The sequence below is a fragment of the Excalfactoria chinensis genome, chromosome 3 (genome assembly GCF_039878825.1).
Source record: "Excalfactoria chinensis isolate bCotChi1 chromosome 3, bCotChi1.hap2, whole genome shotgun sequence".
In the NCBI taxonomy this organism is placed as follows: domain Eukaryota; kingdom Metazoa; phylum Chordata; class Aves; order Galliformes; family Phasianidae; genus Excalfactoria; species Excalfactoria chinensis.
The window spans coordinates 6,246,171-6,269,411 of NC_092827.1; the positions used below are offsets into that span (position 1 = coordinate 6,246,171).

General features: G+C 36.9%; 1 protein-coding gene across 3 annotated transcripts in view; it reads left to right on the forward strand.

Annotated features, from left to right (window-relative positions):
- Window positions 1–23,241, forward strand: part of ATAD2B (ATPase family AAA domain containing 2B) — a 71,636-nt gene that overhangs the window by 14,839 nt on the left and 33,556 nt on the right. For all 3 annotated transcript variants that reach the window (XM_072333269.1, XM_072333270.1, XM_072333271.1), the window contains exons 3-16: window positions 1,785–1,831; window positions 2,875–3,028; window positions 5,133–5,235; window positions 5,775–5,883; window positions 7,123–7,239; window positions 7,799–7,874; window positions 9,544–9,642; window positions 10,705–10,816; window positions 11,659–11,774; window positions 12,586–12,760; window positions 13,517–13,605; window positions 14,644–14,803; window positions 15,717–15,807; window positions 21,495–21,806. In XM_072333269.1, coding sequence (XP_072189370.1) covers window positions 1,785–1,831; window positions 2,875–3,028; window positions 5,133–5,235; window positions 5,775–5,883; window positions 7,123–7,239; window positions 7,799–7,874; window positions 9,544–9,642; window positions 10,705–10,816; window positions 11,659–11,774; window positions 12,586–12,760; window positions 13,517–13,605; window positions 14,644–14,803; window positions 15,717–15,807; window positions 21,495–21,806 — 1,760 coding nt within the window. The remainder of the gene's footprint in view (window positions 1–1,784; window positions 1,832–2,874; window positions 3,029–5,132; window positions 5,236–5,774; window positions 5,884–7,122; window positions 7,240–7,798; window positions 7,875–9,543; window positions 9,643–10,704; window positions 10,817–11,658; window positions 11,775–12,585; window positions 12,761–13,516; window positions 13,606–14,643; window positions 14,804–15,716; window positions 15,808–21,494; window positions 21,807–23,241) is intronic.

The window sequence follows — 23,241 nt, forward strand, 5'->3', positions numbered from 1 at the left end:
GTTCATAAGGTTCTTCACACAATTCCAAGTAATTATGAGATGTCATAGACTGTATGTTCCTGCAGAATGAATGTTCAGTTAATAGTGTTCTTGTAGATGGGTATTTCATGTTTGTGTGCAAATCACAACTATTCTTCTACACACTTTGTATATATGAATGACCGTAATTCACTACAGGGCTGTCAACTGCTAGGGTGAGATATTTTGAAAAACTCTGTAAAGCTTAAATAGATCTGTTCTTTTTTCTGTTTCTTTTTGCTTTTCCCTTTTAAAACAGAATAAATTGAATATATTTGTGATTCATGCCTTTTTCATTTGCAAGTATAGACTTGTAATGTATTAGGAACTCTAAGAGAGAAAAATAACACAGTTAGGAGAATTTAGATCACTGTGTCAGATGGAACTTGGTCAGGTTACTGTTGCTCTTGTTTCTGTATAGGAAACGCACCGTGACTCCTCTTTGCTTCTGAGCTTTTGTTGTTCTTTTTGGCCCAGATCTGAAGTGCTGTCCCTAATAATGATCTCAAGTCTTGAAGGCTTTTCGCCAAGGTTTCGTTCCCGAGCCTTTTATTATAATCAAGTTTCATTTCCTCAGTTGTGGTTTCTGAAAAAACGTCAAGTATCTGTCCAGAAAAACATGATTGGAAACTTGGATGTATTTAAATGTGGCTTTCAAAAAATGTGCGGAATTGTTGCAAAGTCTTGCAGCAAGCCCTTAGATTACCTTTCTTTTATATGTATTTGGTAGGAAAATAATAGCCAAAGCTCACATCTTCTATTAAGTTAAATGGTTTGTAGTATGTTGAACTTTTGGTCAAATTCAAGCTCAGATTCCATTTATTATTTAGTTCTCCTCTTTATTTTTTCCTATGACATTTACTGTAGGTTTGAATTTGAGAACAAGGTGCCCCTTCCTGTCCGGTACTGGTGTGCACTGTACACTACACGTCACTCATCTTTAAAGTACTGAGTGCTGCTTAGGGTGGAGAAGATGGATAACACGTATTTTTTTCTATTAAGTGACTTGCTTTTAATAGCAATATTGACAAATGGCTTCTAACAGTGTGCTAATAGCTGTGGAGTTCTCGTTCGTTTCTATCTACTATTCTTTCAGAATGATAATGTCTAATAGTGAAGCAATGTGAAGTTATTTAAAAGTGAATGAGCAGTTGCTTAGGCAATAACATTTCAGAAGAATTGAGACTGTGTTGTTTTCTTTAATTATGGAATAGCAGAGGTTAAATTCTCTGAAAAGTTAATTTAAAAAGAATTGATAGAGAACCTGAAATTACTTCTTTCCCGATTGAAGTACACCAGGCATAAAATAATCTTATTCAGTTCTTAATTTTATTAAATTTTCTTTTTGTGTGAGTGTGTGACTACAGAACAGCTTTCTTTGCTTCTCCTAGTTTATTCTAAGTGCTTAAATGTTAATTGCTTTTGAAGAGCTATATCAAGATCCTGTTCTGAAGCAGAAAGGGAGAGTTAATAGTAGGACATGGCATGAGGGAATGTTGGAGGGATTAATAAGAGATATTTGGATAATTGGGAGGATTCATGTAATTGGTATTTGGCAGTTTTGCCCTCATTCTGACATTGGGCATGAAGCAGAATCTTCAGAGACAAAAAGTCTGCTCTTGGTTTCACAATGATTTTGAAGTCCTGGTTTATTGTGCAACGTTTTAAGTTGCATTTAACTTCTAAGGTTTTATTTGCACTGTGTAACATTTGCTTGGCTGAGGAACTATGATGTTGTTTGTTTGTCTAATTTAATTGTTTCCTAGGTTAACTTCTCCACCTGGTGCTACACTATCAAATGGACGTAGCTTATGTAAGTGCATTACAGTGGACCCCGTTGGTATCTACTTCTACATCTAACAATTTTATGTCAATGATTTTCAGTTGCATATATTTTCTAATAACTTCACTGATTACTTATGCTATTTTGACCTGAAATGTTACTGTTTTGGCTCAGCTTTCTTCTGTTAATATTGGATGCTCTCTGTTGACATGGAGAACATTCTCAGATGCAGTTCCATTTCTTTTCTCAATTCAGACCTCTTGGCCATGATTGTGATGTTTTCTTTAATTCCCAAATTTAGTATTGGGAACTAATTTTGGCCTTCCTCTCGCAGCTAGTGTCTTTAATTTCCTTACACTCTCTGATTGTTTAAGAATTGGCCTTCTGTGGCTCCTAGCATTACTTACTCTGTTATTGCTGGAGAGACCTGCCTTGTCTGCAGCTCCTTCTGCCTTGGTACAGCTTTCCTATGTGATTCTCCTTTTCACTTGTCATCTCATTTCATATCTCAGTGAGAGCCACTTTGTTCTTTGTGTCCCCTTTTCATAAATTGTCTCATTTATTTCTTTGTTGACTCTGTGTAAATGTTACTTCATGAAGCATTTTTGCTATTTTTATTACTTATTAATTGTGGTACCTGAGGGACAATCAGGAGGGGGGACCTCTTTTTGCTTGGTTCTGTACAGAGTGGCTGGCACAGATGTGTGAAATTGATGTGTTGTATCTGATGTCTTGGGGCTGTATTTGGAAGCCTAAGAATCAAAGCTGGGGGCCAAGTGTGCATTTAGCATTAACGTCAAGTTAAAAATATCAAGTTAAAAATATGAATAGCAAATTTCAGTCATAAGATCGATTTTTATAAGGAAACAAACTTAAGCCTGAAGAAATAGTTCAAAAAACAACTTTGATTGGAATTTTAAGTATGTATTTCTTAGGTGAATGTAAGGATGCTTTTATTGCGCTCCGTAATAACTTCTGGTTTATTGTCCTTGTTAAGTATTCTGTTTATTAACTTTTGTTTGTGAAAATGTTCTTGAACTGCATTTTAAAGTAGTAATACAAATTTCTCTTAGCTCTCAAAAGCCATCCCCTTCGAGGGGAAAAAAAGGGAGATGGGGACCATGCTTGCATAAACGGAGATATAGAAGTCAGAAAAAGTTGTCGGTCCAGGAAAAACAGATTTGAAACATTGAATCAGAGTTTATTGTTTGATCAGCTAGTCAACAGGTATGTGGGGATGCTTCAGCTGTATTCACAAAACAGCCTGCTTTTTGTTAGAAAACCTCGTCTTCCAGTGCCATCCTTGTGTTTTACTGTGCAAACATATTAGTGTTGAGACTGGCTGGGTTGTGGTTTGAGTTAAAGGCTGGGTCCCGTGCTGTAACTGCCAGTTTTACCCATGCTCTAAATGCAAAGTAGCCTGCTGGACTCCTGGTGTCTGGTACTCCTTTGTGTTTTCCCCTTGATAAAGCTGTGTATGTTGGCAGTTACTGCGGGCTGGTTGACATGCTGTAAATCCACACCCTGGTTTGTCTCTTAGTAACCCGTTCACGTAGTGATATCTGAATGTGATCTAAAGTAGTGATTAGCAACAATGCATGGAAAGCTTTCCAGATATTGCTTGTATGATTTGGATCATAAAATTATCAAAAGTTTGTAGCTTTCTTTTTTTGTTGTTTTTGTTTTTGCTTTATTTACCATTTGTTAACAATTCACGTAGGGTGGGTGTCACTTTTTGACATTTACTTGTGCAGACAAAGTAGGTCAGAGATGGAGGCACGGTCTGGCCTGAGCATAGGAATGGGAGCCCGCAGTGTTTTTCTTGAGCTGTTATTTCTGTGTGGCCCTGGGCAGACTGCTTAATGTGTGTCAATTTTCCCACCTGTAAGATGGATTTCAATGGTCACATCTTTCAGAGTCTGCTTGCCAGAGCTTGAGAAATGATAGGAACATTGAATTGCTAAACACACTCTGTTGAATCTTTGATTCATTAAATTTTCTTTTCAATTTACTTAATAACTACTTCATATCACTTGACAAATTTATACTGACTTAACATTTACATTTTTAGTTGCAGTTGAATCTCCCTCTCCTCATGAACAATAGGAAAAAGTCTACTGTGAATACTGTAATTTGATAAGATTATGGTACTGAAGTCTATATGTGAACTTTGACTGTACTGCCTCCAATAATCAATCACTGGAGGTTTAAGAACAGGTTAAACAGATGTATGTCAGCAGTGATTTAGATACTGTGTAGTTCGTTTTAGTCTGGAAGAATTTGTAGACTTTTCCAGTCCCACCAAGTCCTGCTTTCTTTGGTAATGAACTGTAGCATGACTTTTCTTGAAACAATAAATATGACACATCCCGGATGCTGTAGAAGAATTGTTTAAAATTGAGAGGGGTACTCATAATGAAAGGTTGACTTTACTGACATCTGTGACCAGAAATTCCATTGATATCTCTCTGGACAAGTTTTCCCAATTCAGATTTACTTTTAAACAGCTTAAAAGAAGTGAAAGTTTGCATCTTCTTACAGTTATTATGCAACGATAGTAGAATTCAAGAAGAAATGTACCATAATCTCTACAGAAGGTAGTAACTAGGTGGTCAGAACAGCTAGCCAAAGATTTGGATTAGTTCTGCTAATCACTCTGTTGTTTTCTTCCTTAACAATAGAGCTTCTTGGACAGGGCTCTAATTCACAACCTCAGATTGCTTTGCAGTCTCTTTATAAATACTCTAGATAATGAAAACGTAGTTTAGTTAGATAGTAGATAAGAAGTGATAGAGTAACGAGCTCAAGTAATGAATGGTGAAATTACTGATCTAATAGTTTTTAAGTAGTTTCTTTATTTTTGTCTTTTTGAGGCCAAGGTGGGAAGCTGTAAAGTTTATAGTTGTGAAGCATTGACTGCTTTCCCAATATTATAATAATGTGGACATAAAGCTTTACTTCCTTACTCTGCAAGTCTGGCACCTTCTTATAAGCAGTTTCAAATATTGCATGTTAAGCACAAAATTAAAACATTACAGTTTAATATGAACCTGGAGCATCGGGATTTTTTCTTATGCATAATCCCTAGGTTATATTCTGTAACTTTCAGTTCTCTTTATTACAGTTAGTATTTTCCTTAATTGCTAGATTCAGAAAGCTACCTTTAAAAATGTCATATTTTGAGACATTTGTATGTTTAGTCATCTTGTTGACCTTGAGATAACCATAACAGACCATAATTAGATATGCTAAGCTGTTGGATGATAAAGAGTTCTTTGTGTCTACTATTTCAAGACTATTCTTTTTTTGCTAACTGTTGCATATATTTCAGTACTGCCGAGGCTGTCCTACAGGAGATGGATAATATTAACATCAGGAGAAATAGGCGGTCTGGGGAGGTAGAACGGCTGCGAATGTGGACGGATACTGAGTTTGTAAGTGGAGCATTTCTTATCTGTTGGATGAAAGCAATATGAAGGGAGAGCACGTTAGTTTTTGTATTGTCTGTGCACAAGTCAGTAGCTCTGTGGATCCTCATTGGAGGATGACATTGGAAAACTTGCTGAACTCAAGTTAGGAAGGAAATTAATGAAAGTGATATGTATTTTGGCACAAAAATCACATGTACAAAATCACGTGTTCTTTATTGATAAATTGACTACTGTGACCATCTGATTTGCTCTGGTGGTTCTCTTTTGATTTGATGCATGCTCTGGCAGTGTGATAACAGAACTAAGGACTGTCATCTTTTTGTTCCCTAAAACAGCCTCATACTGCTATTAGCAATGTATTAGTCTGGATACTGAGAGGTTTGTTTTAACACTTATAGAATGAAAGTGCTTTTGTGGTCTATCTGTAGTGGGCTTAGTTGAAGAAACATTTGAGGCCTAGAAATTATCTAGTGTTACTGAACTGTGCAGTAACAGTGTGACATGGGATGGTACTGATGGGCTGCGTGTTACTTTTATTTCAGGAGAACATGGATATGTATTCACGAGTAAAAAGAAGGAGGAAATCACTGAGGAGAAATAGCTATGGCATTCAGAACCACCATGAAGTGTCCACTGAAGGTGAAGAAGAAGGTATGGATTATACAGGATTGTAAGGGTTTGTCTGAAATATTTATAAAACGATGCTCTGCTCAACCTAAACTAGTGATGTATTAAGCTGCAGAGAATAATTTGGTTTGGGATCTGAATTTGGAGCTATTAAACAGCTAAAGAATTGTAAGGAAGTATGCACTGGGAAAAGTAAATAGTTTTCTTTGAACAAAACCAATTCAAGTTTATCTGAAAGTAGTACAACAAAGCTTGGCTTTTAAATGGTTTTCTGCTTTCCTTTACTTGTGTTTTCTGTATTGCTAAATGATTGGCACTTTACTCATATTCCCTCTAACAATCCTGTGTTTTTATGAAACCAGTGTTTGTTGTATGTATTCCAGAACTGTGTATGTACTGATTGCCTCACTATTTCTCTAATAGTGGATGACTTACCAGAAAGAATGTATAGGTTGGTTCTTCATCCTTTCTTTTGTTGAAGGTATTAACTGAAGTCTCTGTTTTCTGTCTTCTGAATCTTAGAAGGCTTGTCAAGGCAGCTGCATTTGAAATTCTTTTGAAATGTTGCTTGAAAGTGGCCAGTAGTTTCAAAAAGTACTGGAGAAAGAATGGATGGTGGCTAACTCTGAGGCATGGTCAACAGCATGCTTGATTTCCTAAGGAAGTCAGGATCAAACTTGACTTTAGGGATGCATGCAGGGTACAGCGCAGTGTCTTTTGATTTCAAACTGAAACTTTGCTGTAGGAGTTTTGTTCTCTACCAGTTAGTAAGAATGCAGTCTTTGTTCTGTGATCCAGGGATAGAAATACAGATCGTAGTAACAGATAGATCTAGGTAATAATCTTGGTATAAAGTGTGCTCATTTGCTTTGTGTAAAACTTATACCGTGAATCTTATTTTTCTGTGTCAAATATTGATTTTCCCAGGCTAGTGTGTGAAAAGAGAGAAGAGAGGCATTATTCTTAACATGGAGGATAATTACTGAGGGAGAATGATAGCAGATATTTGCAGTACTTCACAACTAAAACTGATCTGATTATACTTACTTTTGTCTGTTGCTTTTCCAGAACTGTCTGTGGAAAACTGGAAGAGATTGTGTGAATAGTTTGTAGATTTATCTTGATGTTCAAATTTCTAGTGACTTGCCGATTACTACTAATGAATAGGAGGGGCACAATTCTCTGTGTCCATCAAATTATCTATTTCTCTGATGTTCTGATGTTAAGAAGATGAATTTTGTAATTTTTCCTCTTTCAAAACAGAGTCTCAGGAAGAAGATGGAGATATAGAAGCAGAAGAAGCCGAAGGGGAAGAAAATGACCGACCATATAATCTAAGACAGAGAAAAACTGTTGAAAGGTATCAGGCCCCTCCAATAGGTGAGGAACTGGACCCTGCTCATACAGTTCTGCTTTATTTACCTCTAGGAAACACCACGGGCATGGGAAGGGAATTAGTGTGGCTGCTCCTGATCACTGAAAGAGATCCCATGCAGTGCTTTGTGACTTCTGTTATTGTCTGTTCCTGTTCACTGTATGAGTGCGATTGCTCAGAACATCTGTGAAGAGTGAACTGTGGGGGCATTTCTAATGCTTGCTGCTTCATTGAACTCTGCACGTACTGCCTTGCTCTGTGCTCAGCGTTGGAAAGAAGTAGTTGGCGAAAGATGAGCTCAGAAAGGAACGTAATAAATAATTGTGTAGAAAGATTGCTAATTTTTTGTTGTTGTTTTTTGTTTTTGAGTGATAAGCCCTATTTATAACTAGGTAAATGCATAGCAGAGGTATAACCACCTATTACCTTAATGAGAAATTTCTTAATTTGAGCTGTTGGAGAAACCAGTGATAAAATAGTTGCTAAGTTCCTGTTTTTGTAGCTCTATTTATTTTATTATTATTTTCTTAACTGACGTTACAAACCTGTCACTCTCTCATTCAGTGCCAGCTCACCAAAAAAAGAGAGAAAATACACTGTTTGATATTCACAGATCTCCTGCAAGAAGAAGCCATATCAGGTAAGTGTCAGTCTTTTGGTACACAGTTGTTTGCGTGGTACATTTCTATTACCTTTTGATTTTAAAAGTGTTCTTGTTGTTCATTTCATTCATCCTCACGGACGGGTCTTGAATTGTGTATCAGGTTGAGCTCCTGATCAGCATATGAGAGTGAATTTCACAGCATTTCACAATAGCAGTAGAAGCCTTGTAACAAGGGATCTGGAAGCAGACTGGAAGCAAATGTGCTGCAAGTACCAGAAAGAGATTCTTGCACAACACAGTAACTTTTTCTTTAAGGGTTTGTATTTAGTATTTAATTCTAAAGCAGTAGTTAAAATGACGCCCCTCTTCTGCTCTACAAGATTAAAAAAAGGTAATTTCTTTTCACTCAAGTTGCAAGTAGCATTAGCAGTTTAACACAAAGTTAGCTGAAAATGTTTTTTGACTTTATCTTTTGTGTCTGAGGAATCTGTAGTATACCAAACTCTCTTGGAAGCAGTTGAAAGGCTTTTATTTAGCAAACTCGATTAGATTGTTTGTGTGAGAATAATTTCACTCAGAACTTTCAAAGGTTCTGCTCAGTGGCAGAATCCTACTATCCTATGAGTTCCTTTGAAATACTAATTACCATTTATAATTTTGGAGAGTGTTACTATTGCTTATCATGCATATACAGCATTTTATTGGATAATCCCTGAACTTGTATTTGCTAGCAAGATGCAAAGGGTTTGAAGGCAGATATCCCTTCAGTTTTAACATGCTTATTTTTTCCGCTGCCATTTTATTTCTACTTCTCAGCATGTTTTACACTCTGGAAGAAGTTCTTCCCAATTTGCATAGTGTTCTCTTTGGTATGTTTTAAAATGGGTTTAATTTTTAGTCCTTTACTTGTTTTCTTTGTGCAGAAAGCATCTCATCAATGCATATCATGTTCTTACAGATGATGCAGCTCACCATATTTGCTAAAAATGCATGAGTTATTCTGTTAGCCAATTCCTGTTTGTTTTTGCAAAAAATGCTTCTTTTTTTCACACAAATCCAAAAAAACAAGAAAAAAAACCTCAAAAACCGGACATTTTCCTATACAGAGAATCAAGTAATGCATGTGATGTAGTACTTTCTAAGGGCTTTCTGAAATATTGTGGTACTACCATAAGAAATGAGTCATACAGATGTTGAAAAGTGAATAACATGGGTAGTTTGTAAAACTTCTGCTGTTCAGATGTGCTCTCTCCTTTTATGAAGTTTTGTTGTAGGAGGTATGGAATTCTTAAGGGAGGAATATTTAGAGGGAAGCATCAAACTGAATACGTAGGTCTTGGTATTTCTGTTATGTTAGAGATGGATAACTCTGGTGTTTGAAAACTTTTCTTTGTAACTGTCTGAACATCAACAATTTAAGGTCTGGATACTTAATCACACTCACTGTTGTTAAGGTGAACTGGACCACGTCTTATAAGGATTTGCTGTTCCAGTGATATTCATGTTGATATCCTTGAGACTGTAAATGATGATATCATCATCTCCTCCTCATAATTCTTTTGATACACAACAATTCCCACGTGTCTGGTAAACCTGAGCAATATAGTGTTTGCCCTTTCAATTTGATTTTTAATAAAAAAAATCAAAACATGCTATTCCACCGTGAAAAGGACAGAGTTTGATATTTATTTTGTGATTTCAATAGGAGAAAGAAGCATGCCATTCACAGCAGTGACACCACTTCCTCAGATGAAGAACGTTTTGAAAGAAGAAAATCTAAAAGCATGGCCAGAGCAAGAAATAGGTACGAAGTCATCCTGGGTCTTTGGGAGAGTTTGATTTTTATTATGTGGCATAAAATAAACCACTGCAAAGTGATAGTGTTGTGTTGTGAGAGAGAGCTTTAGATGGATTACAAGATATAACTCATGTCAGTTAAAAATATTGTTATTATTGGTGTATAAACAAACAAAAAAAGCCCAAAAAACCTACCACAAGTTACTTTGGTGCTTCCAGCCGCTTGAAGTACTCCAGTACCAACTCTGTCTTCTTCCTGTTTAACAATACCTACGTTTTAAACACAAAGTACAGTATTCTGGCCTTGCATTTTTTCACTTCTTTTTTCAGAATGGAAGATCTGTTCACTGCCACAGATAGCTTAGTAGGAAAACTCAGTTTTCTTTTTTTCCCCAACTACAGCTATCAAAAGTGCTAATTGCAAGTGTAACCAGTGTATTACTGTTATCTTTCTTCCTCTCTTGCTTGGTAATTCATAGGGTGAAATACTGAAGTGTTTGAAGTTTCTTTGTATCATGTCTGTAAGACTGGCTGATCTGTAAGACTGTTTTTGACTTGGACTTTTTAAAACTCAATATTTTTTTTTAATGTTTCCTTACTCTGATACGCTCTGTTAATACTTTTCTTACTTTACTGAACTTATGCATTTCATCACTGCCAGCAGATAGTCTCATTTTTTTTGCTCAGCATTTTTTCAGTGTTTAATAGAAATAATAAGTCCTCTCTATCTCTACAGACTGCAAGCATAACAGTGTGTTTAAGGAACTCCTAAATACAGAAGAATTACCAAAACTTTAGTATTTAATGCCTTATCAAACTGGGAAAGTCATCTTATTAGGTGCTCTCAATTTTTACTTATCCTTATGAGAATTAGTTCTTTATTCTTAAGTTCTTTTTAATCAGCCTGATGAATTTTTTTCCTTACTAAGAGTTTTGAAATTTGATGAAAATTGGTTAAGCTGATGTCCGTTTTAATTCAAGGGATGAAGCCATTCACTCTCTTGTCTTTGCCCATTCCTGCAAAATGATTGAAATAAAACAATATTTGATCTTTGTTATGGTTGAACAGATGCCTGCCTTTAAACTTCAGAGCAGAAGACTTAGCTAGTGGAATCCTGCGAGAACGTGTGAAAGTTGGTGCAAGCTTGGCTGATGTTGACCCCATGATTGTTGATAAGTCGGTAAGTTCAGTCAGAAGGTTTTTTTTCCCCTTCCATCAGTTTTGCATAAGTAGAATTCACCACATCCTCTCAATGAAATAGAAATAAATTAATTATAAACTCACTGATCTCTTATGATTGTTTGAAGTCTGTTGTCTGTTTATTATCTTGTGCTAGAAAGCATTTGCTTTTTGCCTCTAAGTAATCATCAGGCTGCATACATAACTTGTTTCTCAACTAGATTTCTTTGTTTATAGCCAGGTTTTAATTACTCTAGTAGAACTACTATTCTCTATTCTACTATTACTCTAGTAGAGAAACATGTGATATCATAAGCGGGGCAGAAACAGGTGTAAGCCTGATTGTGGAGCTAGCCATGGTCCTGTGCAAACTTCATGCATGGTGTGTGTGGATCCTCAGTGTATAGTCCTGGTATATACTCAGTGTATCGTCTCAGTTTGGCCCAAGATAAAACCTGTTGAGGAGCAATGATGTGTGTTGTTTATGGTGTGTATTGTGAAGAATTTGCTGTATTATTAGCAGATCCAAACCGATTTCTAGAAGTACTGAAGGTGTATTCATGGTATTGGGTGCCTGAACTTAAAGTTTTTGTATCGCTGTTGACATCCAGCCATCCACGGCACACTTAATTTTCAAACCAGATAAACCTCACCTCAGTCACTGAGAAATTGACTTAGTCAACATTTTAAACTTCAGTGAGCTCCCTCCAATTATAGTACAGTTTTTTTAATTAACGTGTTGTTGTTTGCAGTGTTTCTTTGATTATGTTGTTTTCATAGAAGAGTCTCTAATTATAAAAGCTCTTGCTTATACATGCTTTGCTTTTTATTTTTTTTCCTAAGGTGCGTTTTGATAGCATAGGGGGATTGAGTCACCATATCCTTGCACTTAAGGAAATGGTAGTGTTTCCTCTTCTCTATCCAGAAATATTTGAAAAATTCAAAATTCAGCCACCAAGGTAGGTGTATTTGCTCTTATTTCTTGTTTTTTAATTTGGTAAACTTGAAGTATGCTTCAATTGAAAACAAATAAGAGATTGCTTCTTTCCATCAAGTGTTTACAGTTAAAATAGACTTACATGTCTGCCACTCCACATGTCTATTGGAATGTAATAACCAGGATGAGGAGTTACAAAAATCTAATTTATAATCTATTTTTATAATCTATTTTTATAATCTATTTTTAATCTATAATCTATTTTTCTTGTGGTAAAGTGAACTTTTTTGTGATTTGGTTGAAGAATGAATTTGGATGTACTATAAAGGCAGCCTTAATATCTTGACATTTTTTAAATTTCAATCCTTTTGTCAAATGATTGACTAAATTAAGGTAAGTGCTGATTTTTTTTTTAAATTGAAGTAATCTCAGTAATGTTATGTTATGATTTTAATGTCAATTAATCAGCCATTTTAGTGTGAGATTTAAATGGGTACACCTAATTGAAATAAGAGGAAAACTTTGAGATATTTTTGTCATTTTGAAGGAGTAAATCTCTCCAAAGAAGTAATAAAAACTGCCTTGAAGTATTACTGAACAGTTAATGCTTGAGGAGTTATTTAACTAGAGTAAAGCAATCCTTTTGAAGCTTATATACAAAAGCATAAAACAAACATAGATTTTATGAAATCATGTTGAATACATTATAAGTAGTAATAATAGTACTGAAGTCTTTCTTCTCCAGGCTCCCTGTCTTCATTATAAAATTTGACTTGGAGTTTTTCAGGAGACGTAAAATAAGTTTGTGACTGTGTTGATCCATTTATCTTCAGGGGCTGTTTATTCTATGGTCCTCCTGGAACAGGTAAAACCTTGGTAGCTAGAGCTCTAGCTAATGAATGCAGTCAAGGAGACAAAAAGGTGGCTTTCTTTATGAGGAAAGGAGCAGACTGTCTCAGTAAGTGGGTTGGTGAATCTGAACGTCAGCTTCGACTCCTCTTTGATCAGGTTAGAAAAAAATACATCTTGTGTATATTCTCTGCTTTTTTGTTATTGCATCTGCACTGTGTTCTAGGCAACCCAGATTATTTGCAAATGAAATTAAATACTAAATAGCTTATATATTCGTATGAAATAATAAATTAATGTACAAATGATAGCATTATTTTGCTTTGAGAACTGTGAGGAAGACGTCTCTAAACTTGTCTGTTAATAAAATGGACAGAGTAGATTGAGTAAAAATTGGAAGAAGGGGAAAGAAAAGTAGAGACAGTGAGTTTGAAGTTGTCTGTTGAGTTCAAGATATGCTGTGTAGAGGAGGATGCTGAACTGCATCTGTTGTGTGTGCATTTTAGTACCTTCACGGGGCTTGGAAAATGATAGATGGGAGAGTCTTATCAAGCAGTGAGACACAGTTGTACAGACAAGCTGTTTACAGACAGACGCCTGAACAAATGGATTGTGTGCAGATAAGATACTGTTTTCTGTAACTCAGTGTAAGGTGTCTCAGTTTATGAGAACTGTGCTGTCTTGAATCTCTCAGACAGTAAAACTGATACACTGGTGCCATCTTGCTTATTCAAAGGAGAATGCATCTGTTTCCTTTGAAACAGTACTGTTGTTGAACATTTTTATTTTCAGACTGCACCTTTAACCAGAGTGTTGCAGTGTGTGTTATTTTAGCATGTTATTGCTATTTTTGATGTTGATGGAGTAATTGTGAATTAATGGTGAATTCAGTTTGTTTTTTTTCTTGCACACCAGGCATACTTGATGAGACCATCTATAATCTTCTTTGATGAAATAGATGGTTTGGCTCCAGTTCGTTCTAGTAGACAAGATCAGATTCACAGGTATTATTTTTTTGTGTGCTATCAAGCAATATACATTATTGAATGGAATATGATTTGGAGGGGACCTACAAGTATCATAGAGTTCAATTTTTGGCTACAGGACCATGTTATTTTGGTAAATTCTAAAGCATAATTTTATTGAGCTTTCAAGAAGGATTTTTACCTTTGCGTAAGGTCTATTACAGGAGAAAGGACAGATTGCTGAGGCTTTTTTTGCTGTGGAAAATTACCTTTTTAGCTTTTCAGATGGGCTGCAATTTTCTGGCAGTCAACTTGTAGCAGTGGATAACCTGTCAGCTGAGGTATCAACTAAGGATTGGTTGCTGGTTTTGTATGTGAACAGGTTATCTCTTACCGCCCTGATAGGATAATCAGCTGAAAATGCACTGAGATTTTTCAATTGTAATGTTCTATGAATGAACACCTCCGTCCTTTTGATTTCTGGGTGATGCAGAAGTGTATCCTGATTGACTTCCATATTTTTTTAAAAACAGATTTACTGCTAGATGTACTTTTTTCTGGTTGCCTTCAGTCTCAGTCTTGCTGTGCCCTTTATGGCAGCGTGGTTGTGTTTTTCATGTTATAAGCATACTGTGGTATATTGTGTGCACATCTCCCATGACTCAAATGAGGGAAAAAGGAAGGAGGTTTGGGGACGGCAGGCTAGTTTATGGGATGTATGTGGCTTCATTTTGTTGCACCTTTCTTCTTGGTGCTATTCCACCACTTGCTTTAAATGGGATGATGCATACACTGTTAATGGAAGAGGTCTCTAAAGTCACAGCACGTGACTAACTGAGCTCACGTTCCCCAGAATGTTCTATAAAGAAATAAGCTTGAACTTGTTGTAGTGCATAATGGAGTGGTTATGCTAAGAGCAATACAAATTATATCAAAAGAGTTCTCCTTGGTTTGAAACTTGAAATACTTGAGCAGTTTTTCTTTGACATACATAGTTTTTAAAATGAAGAGGGAAAGAGCAAAAATAATTACACTGTTCCCTATTGTTTTGTTTATTTTTATTGAAAACTCTTCTAGTTCTATAGTGTCTACTCTTCTTGCCCTCATGGACGGACTGGATAATAGAGGAGAGATAGTTGTTATTGGTGCTACAAACAGACTGGATTCTATAGATCCTGCACTCAGGAGACCTGGTCGTTTTGACAGGGAATTTCTTTTCAACTTGCCTGATCAAAAGGTAAAACTTAAAGTAATTTTTTCTTGAGCATAATGCATTTGAATGTCTGACAGCCAAGCTCATAAAGAAAAGCAGATTACATTTGTTCTGGTAAGTATATGAAATTTGGTGAAGACTTGTTTAGTAAAAACACATTGATAGTGTATATGAAGTTGTACTGAACTCCAAATCTTCAGCATATAGTTAAAATAAAAACAAAGGTAAACTTTTTTGCATTAAACTGGATATCTTAGCTAAAACCTATGTTTTTGTATGGATTTATATAAGGAATGTCAAATTTGGGGATTTCGGAAGTTACAATAAAAGAAAATAATACTCTGAAAGCACAAAAATTGTACACGTAAACATAAAAGGTAATTGATAGATGACAGGAATATGTCAGTTCCTTGTTCTGTGTTTTTAAGAATTCAGCCTTAATATTGCATGAATTCATACTTAACTACATTCATAATAAGTTTATTTTTTAACTTATTTGAATTCTTTACAGTTCAGAAATGAAATAGTTTTGCAATTCATGTGTATATACTGTGCTACTCAGCAAAAAATTAATTGAATTGGTGAGGCATTTGGCAGTGGAAGCTGTTGATCACATATACAGCACTTAAACATTCAGTTATAAAATTAAGATAATTCCTACAAGAACATGAACTGTGATCAGTTCACATGTAATACTGGTGTTGATAGAACAATTAAAACACGTAACTGCTATAATGAAAAGATTACTGCTGCTATATAAAACTGTAAAAGAGGGGAAAACATTTATTCTCAGGAGATCTTTGCATGATAAGTTGCATTTTATACAATTCAGGCACATGTCAAGGGAAAATAAATTGATGTTTACTTGAATAAATAATATATTCAAATCTTCTGCCATGGGTTTGTCTTGCTGACTTTATTTTCATTTTTAAATCAGGCACGAAAGCACATTTTACAAATTCATACCAGGGATTGGAACCCCAAACTGTCAGATCCTTTCTTAGGAGAACTAGCTGAAAAATGTGTTGGTGAGTGTTACCATGTTAGTACTTCTACTAATGTATGCTTTCTCCTTTGTGTGTAACTTGGAAGGCTTGTTAAATATATCAGGATATTTTATTGTTTTTATCTTTTTGAACTTTCGTACTTTCAACAGTGTTATTTTTTTTTTTTTGTGTGTGTGGTAAAACATGCTTCTGTCTTACTGAAATACAAAATCAGTCGTTTGAAGGTAAAATAATATCATTATTCCTTTCTGCAACTTCCACTTGTCCTTTAATAGGATGCATACCCACAAAAAGAAACGAATAGAAGTGGGAATTGGAATCGTCAGGTAGATCTCCCATTTAAATAGAATCCTACAGATGGGGTAGGGAAATGTGTTGGTTTTTTCTGTCTACATATGGACAAAAAAAAATAATCTGCACTTGTTTTAACATTGCCTGGCATGTTCTCCTCTGACAGAAATCCCACAGACTACTCAGCCTTTCTAAAGGTGGTTTTTTTCTTTACAGATTGCTAGCATAGAACATACAAAGTGTAGACATAGGCGGGGGTGGAGGGAAAAAACACCACAGCGTGAGTATGTTAACTGTGGAGCGCCCAAAGACTTGCTGTACTGAATGGAGGATGGTTGTTCAAGATAAACCTGCTGCTTAAAAGCTAATCAGAAATAAAACCCAATATTTTTATAGTGAATTTAACAGAGGAAGTGACCCTAAAACACACACCACAAATCTCTTCTCAACAATTTGTCATGCAAAGATGCATCCTCTGTCAGTCATCTGCTTGGAGAGGCACTGAAGTTCTCAGAAAAAGGACGGTCTCAAATATCTGTGCATTGGACCCCATCATCAGAGAAATAAGAACTTTAAATTGAACATCAGTCCATTCAGTCAGCTGCAGTACATCCGAATTATCCTCTTCATCCACAGGGACATCTATCATCGAAGCAGCATCCCTCCGCTTTTGATGCACAAAGACCTCAACATCTTCTGGTGAGGAGAAAAGATAACTGTCCAGCAAACTCCAATTTAAGCTTTGCCGGGTATAAGACAGCATGTGCCAAACCCATTTCATGTAAATTCTGCTTGATTTGTGCAAAGACATGATGCTGCTTAGTGGGAGAGAGGGGAGTAGTTGATGTAAAACTCAATTGTTTCATTGAAAATTCACCATATTTTTGCATTGAGAACACAATTGTGTGTTTTAGAAGGTCAGACCGTAAGGAGAGCTGTTGGTAGGTTTGATCGGAAGACATTCTTCATTCTCAGTAAAACCTGTTCTGTGGAAAAGCCAGCTAATCAAAGGAAATGCCCTTTTCTGTTTTCCTTGGCTTTCCTTTTGTCCAGCTATTGTGCACTTGACTTTCTCAGTTCCGTGTCTTGGAATATACATGTTTTTTTTACATCCAAGATTAAAGCCTTTTGGCTGTTACAAAGATCTTTTAAAACAGTTGAAGAGTGGTTTATCTTCTTCACCTTCAGATTGCATCATCGTTTCTGTAAGCGAACTCAGCAGCAACTAATATTTAAGCAGGCATTCCAGATCCTTTGTATCCCTGCAAATTGAACTTACTGGCCCACTTCTCACTCTGATAAGAATATGTGCTGGTCTGTTTCCTCGTGTATAGCTTTTGGTTTCTTTTTTCCATTTTAAAGCCTCTCCTTGTGCCCCTGAAAGCTTCCTACACCCAGCGGGCTTTTTGCACAGCATGGTTTATACCTCTCTCCAATTCAGCAAGCTTGGCAACACTTGACTTACAAGCATGTGGATCCTAATGAAGAAACCTGCTGAAATACTACCAAAGCAAATGACTTTGGGGAAGCAGATGTATGTGTGACTCAAAACTTTCTAAGATCGGGGGTACAATTTTAATGATATTACAAGGGAAAGATTCCAAGACTTAATCAAACACACACAGAAAAAGTTATTTCTGAGGGCTGATTTTTGTCCCAGGTGTTATGGATGCCTTTTTGAAGATTTTTGTTTGTGAGAATTAATGATCACACTTCAGTGAATTGCCACATAAATGCAGTGTGTGTGACAAGTGAAGCTGCTCGGGGAGAACATGGAATTACTCTGAAGACCACACAATGATGTCTTTCTACTACTGTCAAAAAGCAGAAGTACTTAGTACCATTTTTGCTATCTATGTGAGTAGTGGAGATGGGTCACAGCAGTCCTGAACTTTATAATATTCGCTTTTCTCTTGTGCTTGCTTTATTGTTCTAAACTTTCTGTAGGTAGTGAGGCTGTTAACTCAGACTTGTAGGAAACAGAACATACTGGCAACATGAAGTGTGAATGCCTTCACCTTGCAGATGAATTTTTTTTACAATGTAAACAGTGTTCTGTAAGCCATTGTACTCAAGGTGCTTGTTAAGCTTATTTTTGAAGGAACATTTTGAGACAACATAGTTATTTTGTTAGATCTTCTTCCTGCCCTAATGTAATGTGGAAGAAGGAAGATACGGTGTTAGTTTTAGTGCTTCATACTTTTCATAAATGTATGAAAAACACCAATGCGTAGAAAACGGTTTTCATTTCTCTCACAATACTGAACTTTGACCAACTTACTTTTCTCCATTGGAGGAATTGTAGGGAGCTGTACTGCAAAAACTGGGGGAATCACAGAATGGTTTGAGTTGGAAGGGATCCTTAAAGGCCATCTAGTCAAACTCCCCTGCAGTGAACAGGGACACCTACACTAGATGAGCTGCTCAGGGCCCACCAGCCTTACCTTGGGTGTCTCCAGGGATGGGTCCTACACCTCTGGCCAACCAGTTTCATCGCCTCACTACCCTTTATTGTAAAAGCAGTGGTTAAGATCATTAAGTTAGATGTTCAGCCTAACTCAGGTGCAGTTTGTTATAGATATTTGGATGGATATTGGACAGGGGATACATTAGAGAGGACATAGTACCTGCAGGATCTGCAGGATAGGGACAGTAAAACACTACTTGTAAGATTTCAGTGATCAAAATGCATTCTTTGGAAATCTGCTTTCTGAAAGCTGGGTTTCAAAACTAGTTAGCGCAGTGTGGTGGTGATAGGCTGAGCAAATTGGGCTTCTTGAGGAGAGCTTTTTGATGTGTTGTGCCAGTGTGTTTTGCCTGCCAAAATGAGCATCCCTTGTGAATTCTTCAAAATGGAAATAAATGCACTGAGCCTTGATTCAGTAGTGTCAATTTAGACAGAAATAAATTCAGATTATTTCATCTAGCTATGACTCATTTTATTTATTATTCCCGTTGACAGCATTTTACTCGTGTTTATTCACATCTTTATCAGTGTGCGTTTACTTCTTAGAAACAAAAAACTCTTCAGTGTTTCACAAGATATGGTTTTTTGTTGTTTTTTTTTTTGCAATTTTCCTGTCGCTGAAATGGATGTAGAGTGTACACAAGAGGATCCCTTAGAAAGAGACACCAATTATTACTCTTCAAATGTAATTGCTCCTGAGAAATGAAAAATAGAAATGGAGACTAATTGTGTATCTGATCACCTGAGAATGTAATTTTAGAAGTAGGCTACAGGCTATTATTTCCTAATTTTGCAGTTCCTTGGAGATGTGCAAGCGGTGATTAAAAAGACTGTTAGAAAGTGGTATTACAGCATTTATTAATAGAAAAATTGAAAAGGACCGAGCTCCTGAGCTGCTGAATCTTCTGTGGCAAAGATGCTGAACTAGTTTTTAAGGTGACAGGCCGCTGGAGTTCTATATATCTCTTGTACATCTTTGATCCAAGCCTTGCCTTAGTGCCCCCAGACTTGTTAAATTCAGAACGCTTGTTACATGCTAATTAGACTAATTTAAATGGGAAAAGGCTAACTCATGTTGAAAGAACAAAGCAAAACTTGGATAAAAAAAAACCTGCTTTTGGTTTGTTAGATGGACTTGTAGGTACTGTTCAATAAGTACATGTGGTTGACAAAGTGTGCCTGCATGATTTTGATTTCATGGTGGGGGTTGGTGTAAATAAATAAATGAACAGCCTTAGCACTGAAAATAATTACTTGCTGAGTGACGTATGTGGACATATTTAAGCATATTTCAAATGTAACATATATTTCTTCCATTTTAAGGTAAGTTGTGAATGTGAATTGCTGGCTGCTGCTTAGAAAACAACCCGTGTGCTCATGCAGTTTACATAGTAGTAGTGACTAACTTTTCTGTGAGCACGGCTTAGGAGTTGTATTACAGGTCTGACATTCACGGCATTCTTTCTTTGGTTGGTTTTTGTTTCTTGAATTATGTTTGAATAAATACAAGAATTTCAGGTGGAATTTTAAGTCTCAGCCATTGCAAGTTGTCTTTGTAGCTGGAAAGTTGGCATCTTGTATTATAAAACCCCAAATAATGCAACTGAAAGATGAGGGTGGGAAATTGTTCTTCCCCCTCATCCGATTGCTTCTTTATTTTTCAACACTGTGTATAGAATCAACTTTGTTCCTTTTACTGTATTGATTTTTGTAAAACTATGCATTCCCATAGCAGTGCAAGAACGTTAAAGGATGGAGAGAAGCAAGGCAGCAGGCTTTGCCTTTGGGACTTGGTGCTGCCAAAAAAACTGATACAAAAATAGAATAGAAAAAGTATGAATGGGAGGAGGTGGGGGAGGAAAAGAGCCACAAGAATTTACCTAGAGAATTGATCAATTAGTATCTGTAAACACTTGGTTGCAAAACTATGAACGTAGGTGACAATACCTCTGTACAATATCCTGCCTTTTCCTGTGGTGACTGTGCCCCACTGGAATAATATTAAAAATTCATTGAAAGATGGAGCTGTCGTGCTACAAAATGCAGCAGCGCATTAAATGCGTCTTGCTGAGAGAGATGAGAAAACTTGTAATGTAATCTCTAGCTCTGGGGAGAAACCCCAAGCCACTGGAACTGCAAAAAACACAGAGCTATTAAGTCCCTAAGTATTTCGTAATTATCAGATCTATGGTTCTTAATAATGACGATTAAGCAATTATGCAAAGCCACCTGTAGATACCTAGAAGCTGGATGAAAATTGTCCTGCTTTTTAGTAGCTTTCCTACTCTTTTATTGGTAACGTTAGAAAACTGTAAGGAGTCTGAAATGTTTTCCTCAATGGTAGAAGCTCGGGTTTTTCTAAGAATCTACATTATGCCTTTTTAACCAGAGATTCCTTCTTTATTTATTAACCTTTATTCATGAACCTTTTTCCTTGATGGTGCTTATTTTTCTCAGTCTCTAATAGTTAGATGCTCATCCAGTATAACAAAACAACTTTGCTTTAATATGTATATTCACATAGAGATGTTAAGTCAAGCAAAGTAAAACAGCAGCAAACACACGAAACCAAAAATCCCAGGGCTAAGCAGTTACAAGTGGCAAGTATCTATGGCAAGTATGCCTGAGACAGTATTGAAACAGGAAGAGTGATGACAGACTGAAAACCATGAGCTGAAGATAAACACTGTGTAGTGAAAACAGAGGTCATTTGAACCATCGTGTAGGATTCATTTCAGTCTGTATTTCAGTGTAACTGTACATAATTTCTTGATATACAATGCTGTTGCTGGATTATAGCCTGGCATGTTTTGGCAGATGCTTTGTGGACCTTGACAACAAAGTATTGCTGGTTGTTTTTAGCTGTAGGCATGCTCGAAACGTATGCAGCACAACAGTGCTATTTCATGGAAGGTTGTTTTGTTTTTCTTTCCTTCTTTTTGTATACCAGGGTACTGTGGGGCCGACATCAAAGCACTTTGCACTGAGGCTGCCTTGATCGCCTTGAGACGACGCTACCCCCAGATTTATGTGAGCAGTCAGAAGCTGCAGCTCGATGTTTCGTCGGTAGTTCTCAGTGCGCAGGATTTTTACCATGCAATGCAGAACATTGTGCCTGCTTCCCAACGTGCCGTGATGTCTTCAGGACATGCGCTATCTCCTGTGATCAGACCACTGTTGGAACGGACCTTCGCTGACCTTCTTGAGGCTTTACACAAAGTGTTTCCTCACGCTGACTTCAGCCAGAGTGACAGAAGTGAAGGTATGTGGGTTGTCAGTTGGCTTTCTTGTATTGCTAACCTGTTGCCTAAATAGTTTTGCAGGTTTTTAAGTTGCCGTGGCATTTAATGAACTAACCTCTGTAGACCAACATGCTGTAGGTTTCAGTGCTACCTGAAAAAAAACGAACACAAAACCCAAACCCACACCCATAAGTGAGTTACAGCTTAAATCAGAAATAATAGAACGTAATCAGATGGTATAAAAACAAACAGGAACTAAATAGAGTCCTTCTCAACATGTTAGGACCTGGAATTGGTGCTCCTGCCTGAGTGGCAATTACCTGTCCTCAGTTGTTTGCTTGTTAGTGGGATAGAAACAGGCTGCAAAGGAGTTCAATGGGGAGCTCAGAGTTTAGGTTAGACAAGATCCCTGGGCCTGTGGGCTGGTCATCTCCTGGATAATGAGAAAGTCCTGAGGATTTATTCACCTTGAAGTGCCTGATATGCTTCCGATCCTGGAGCTGTTTCTGCTGTGTTAGCAAACAGAGAACTATTCGCTGTTGTGTCACGTTAGCTTTTTTTGCCAGATGAGTGTGTGATGTTTAATGTGGTTAAGGGGTCGAAAGTGTGTCAGAACCCTCCTGCAAAGGGAGGTGGTACGAGTGTGTTAGTAAAGCAGAGAGTAAGAAGGAACATGACTGACTGTCTTGACTGGCAGTGGTTCAGTAGGTTCTGTGTTCTTGGAGACATACTTTAATAGTTAGCCTTGTCATTTCTTAACTTAAATGTTGAAATTACTTTGGTTTCTGATGTCTTTGTATTCTGACATAATATTTTTTACTGTTCATATTTGGAAGCTCCCTCAATCCCCCTGGCTCTATAAACACTACTTGTGGTTGTGTGTAATTAACTTGAAAATAGCCTAGTCATAAAGCAGATCTGTGACATCTATGACTTCTTCTTCTTTCCTATTCCAGAAAATGCTTTCAGACTGCACCCCAGGCAGTTTAGGCTGATTGTTGCGCTGGCTGCAGCAGTTCCACCAGACCAGCTGTGCAGTTTTGCTCTGTCCATTGAATTTCATGTACATGTCAGGCCTTTTGTTAAATCATTTCATTGGCAAACTTGCTTAAAAACATACTTTTGTTGGGTTACTTCTGTGTTGACTGGGATAGCTGAAGGTTTCAAGGGTGGAGTTAGCCTGAAGTGGCATCCAGGAGTGGCAGTGAGCTGAGGGAAGTGAACTAGATTGCAACTGTGGTTAGATCATATTAGGTTCTCTTGAAGCCAGAGCGGTGTAAGAAATTTGTCTACCTTCATACTTCTTACCTTTTGGTAATCATAGAATCATAGAATTACCCAGGTTGGAAAAGACCTTGAAGATCATCAAGTCCAACCGCAGCCCAACCAGTACCACATCTCTAAAAAAAACACCTCTGCTAAATCATATCCCTGAGCACCACATCCAAACGGCTC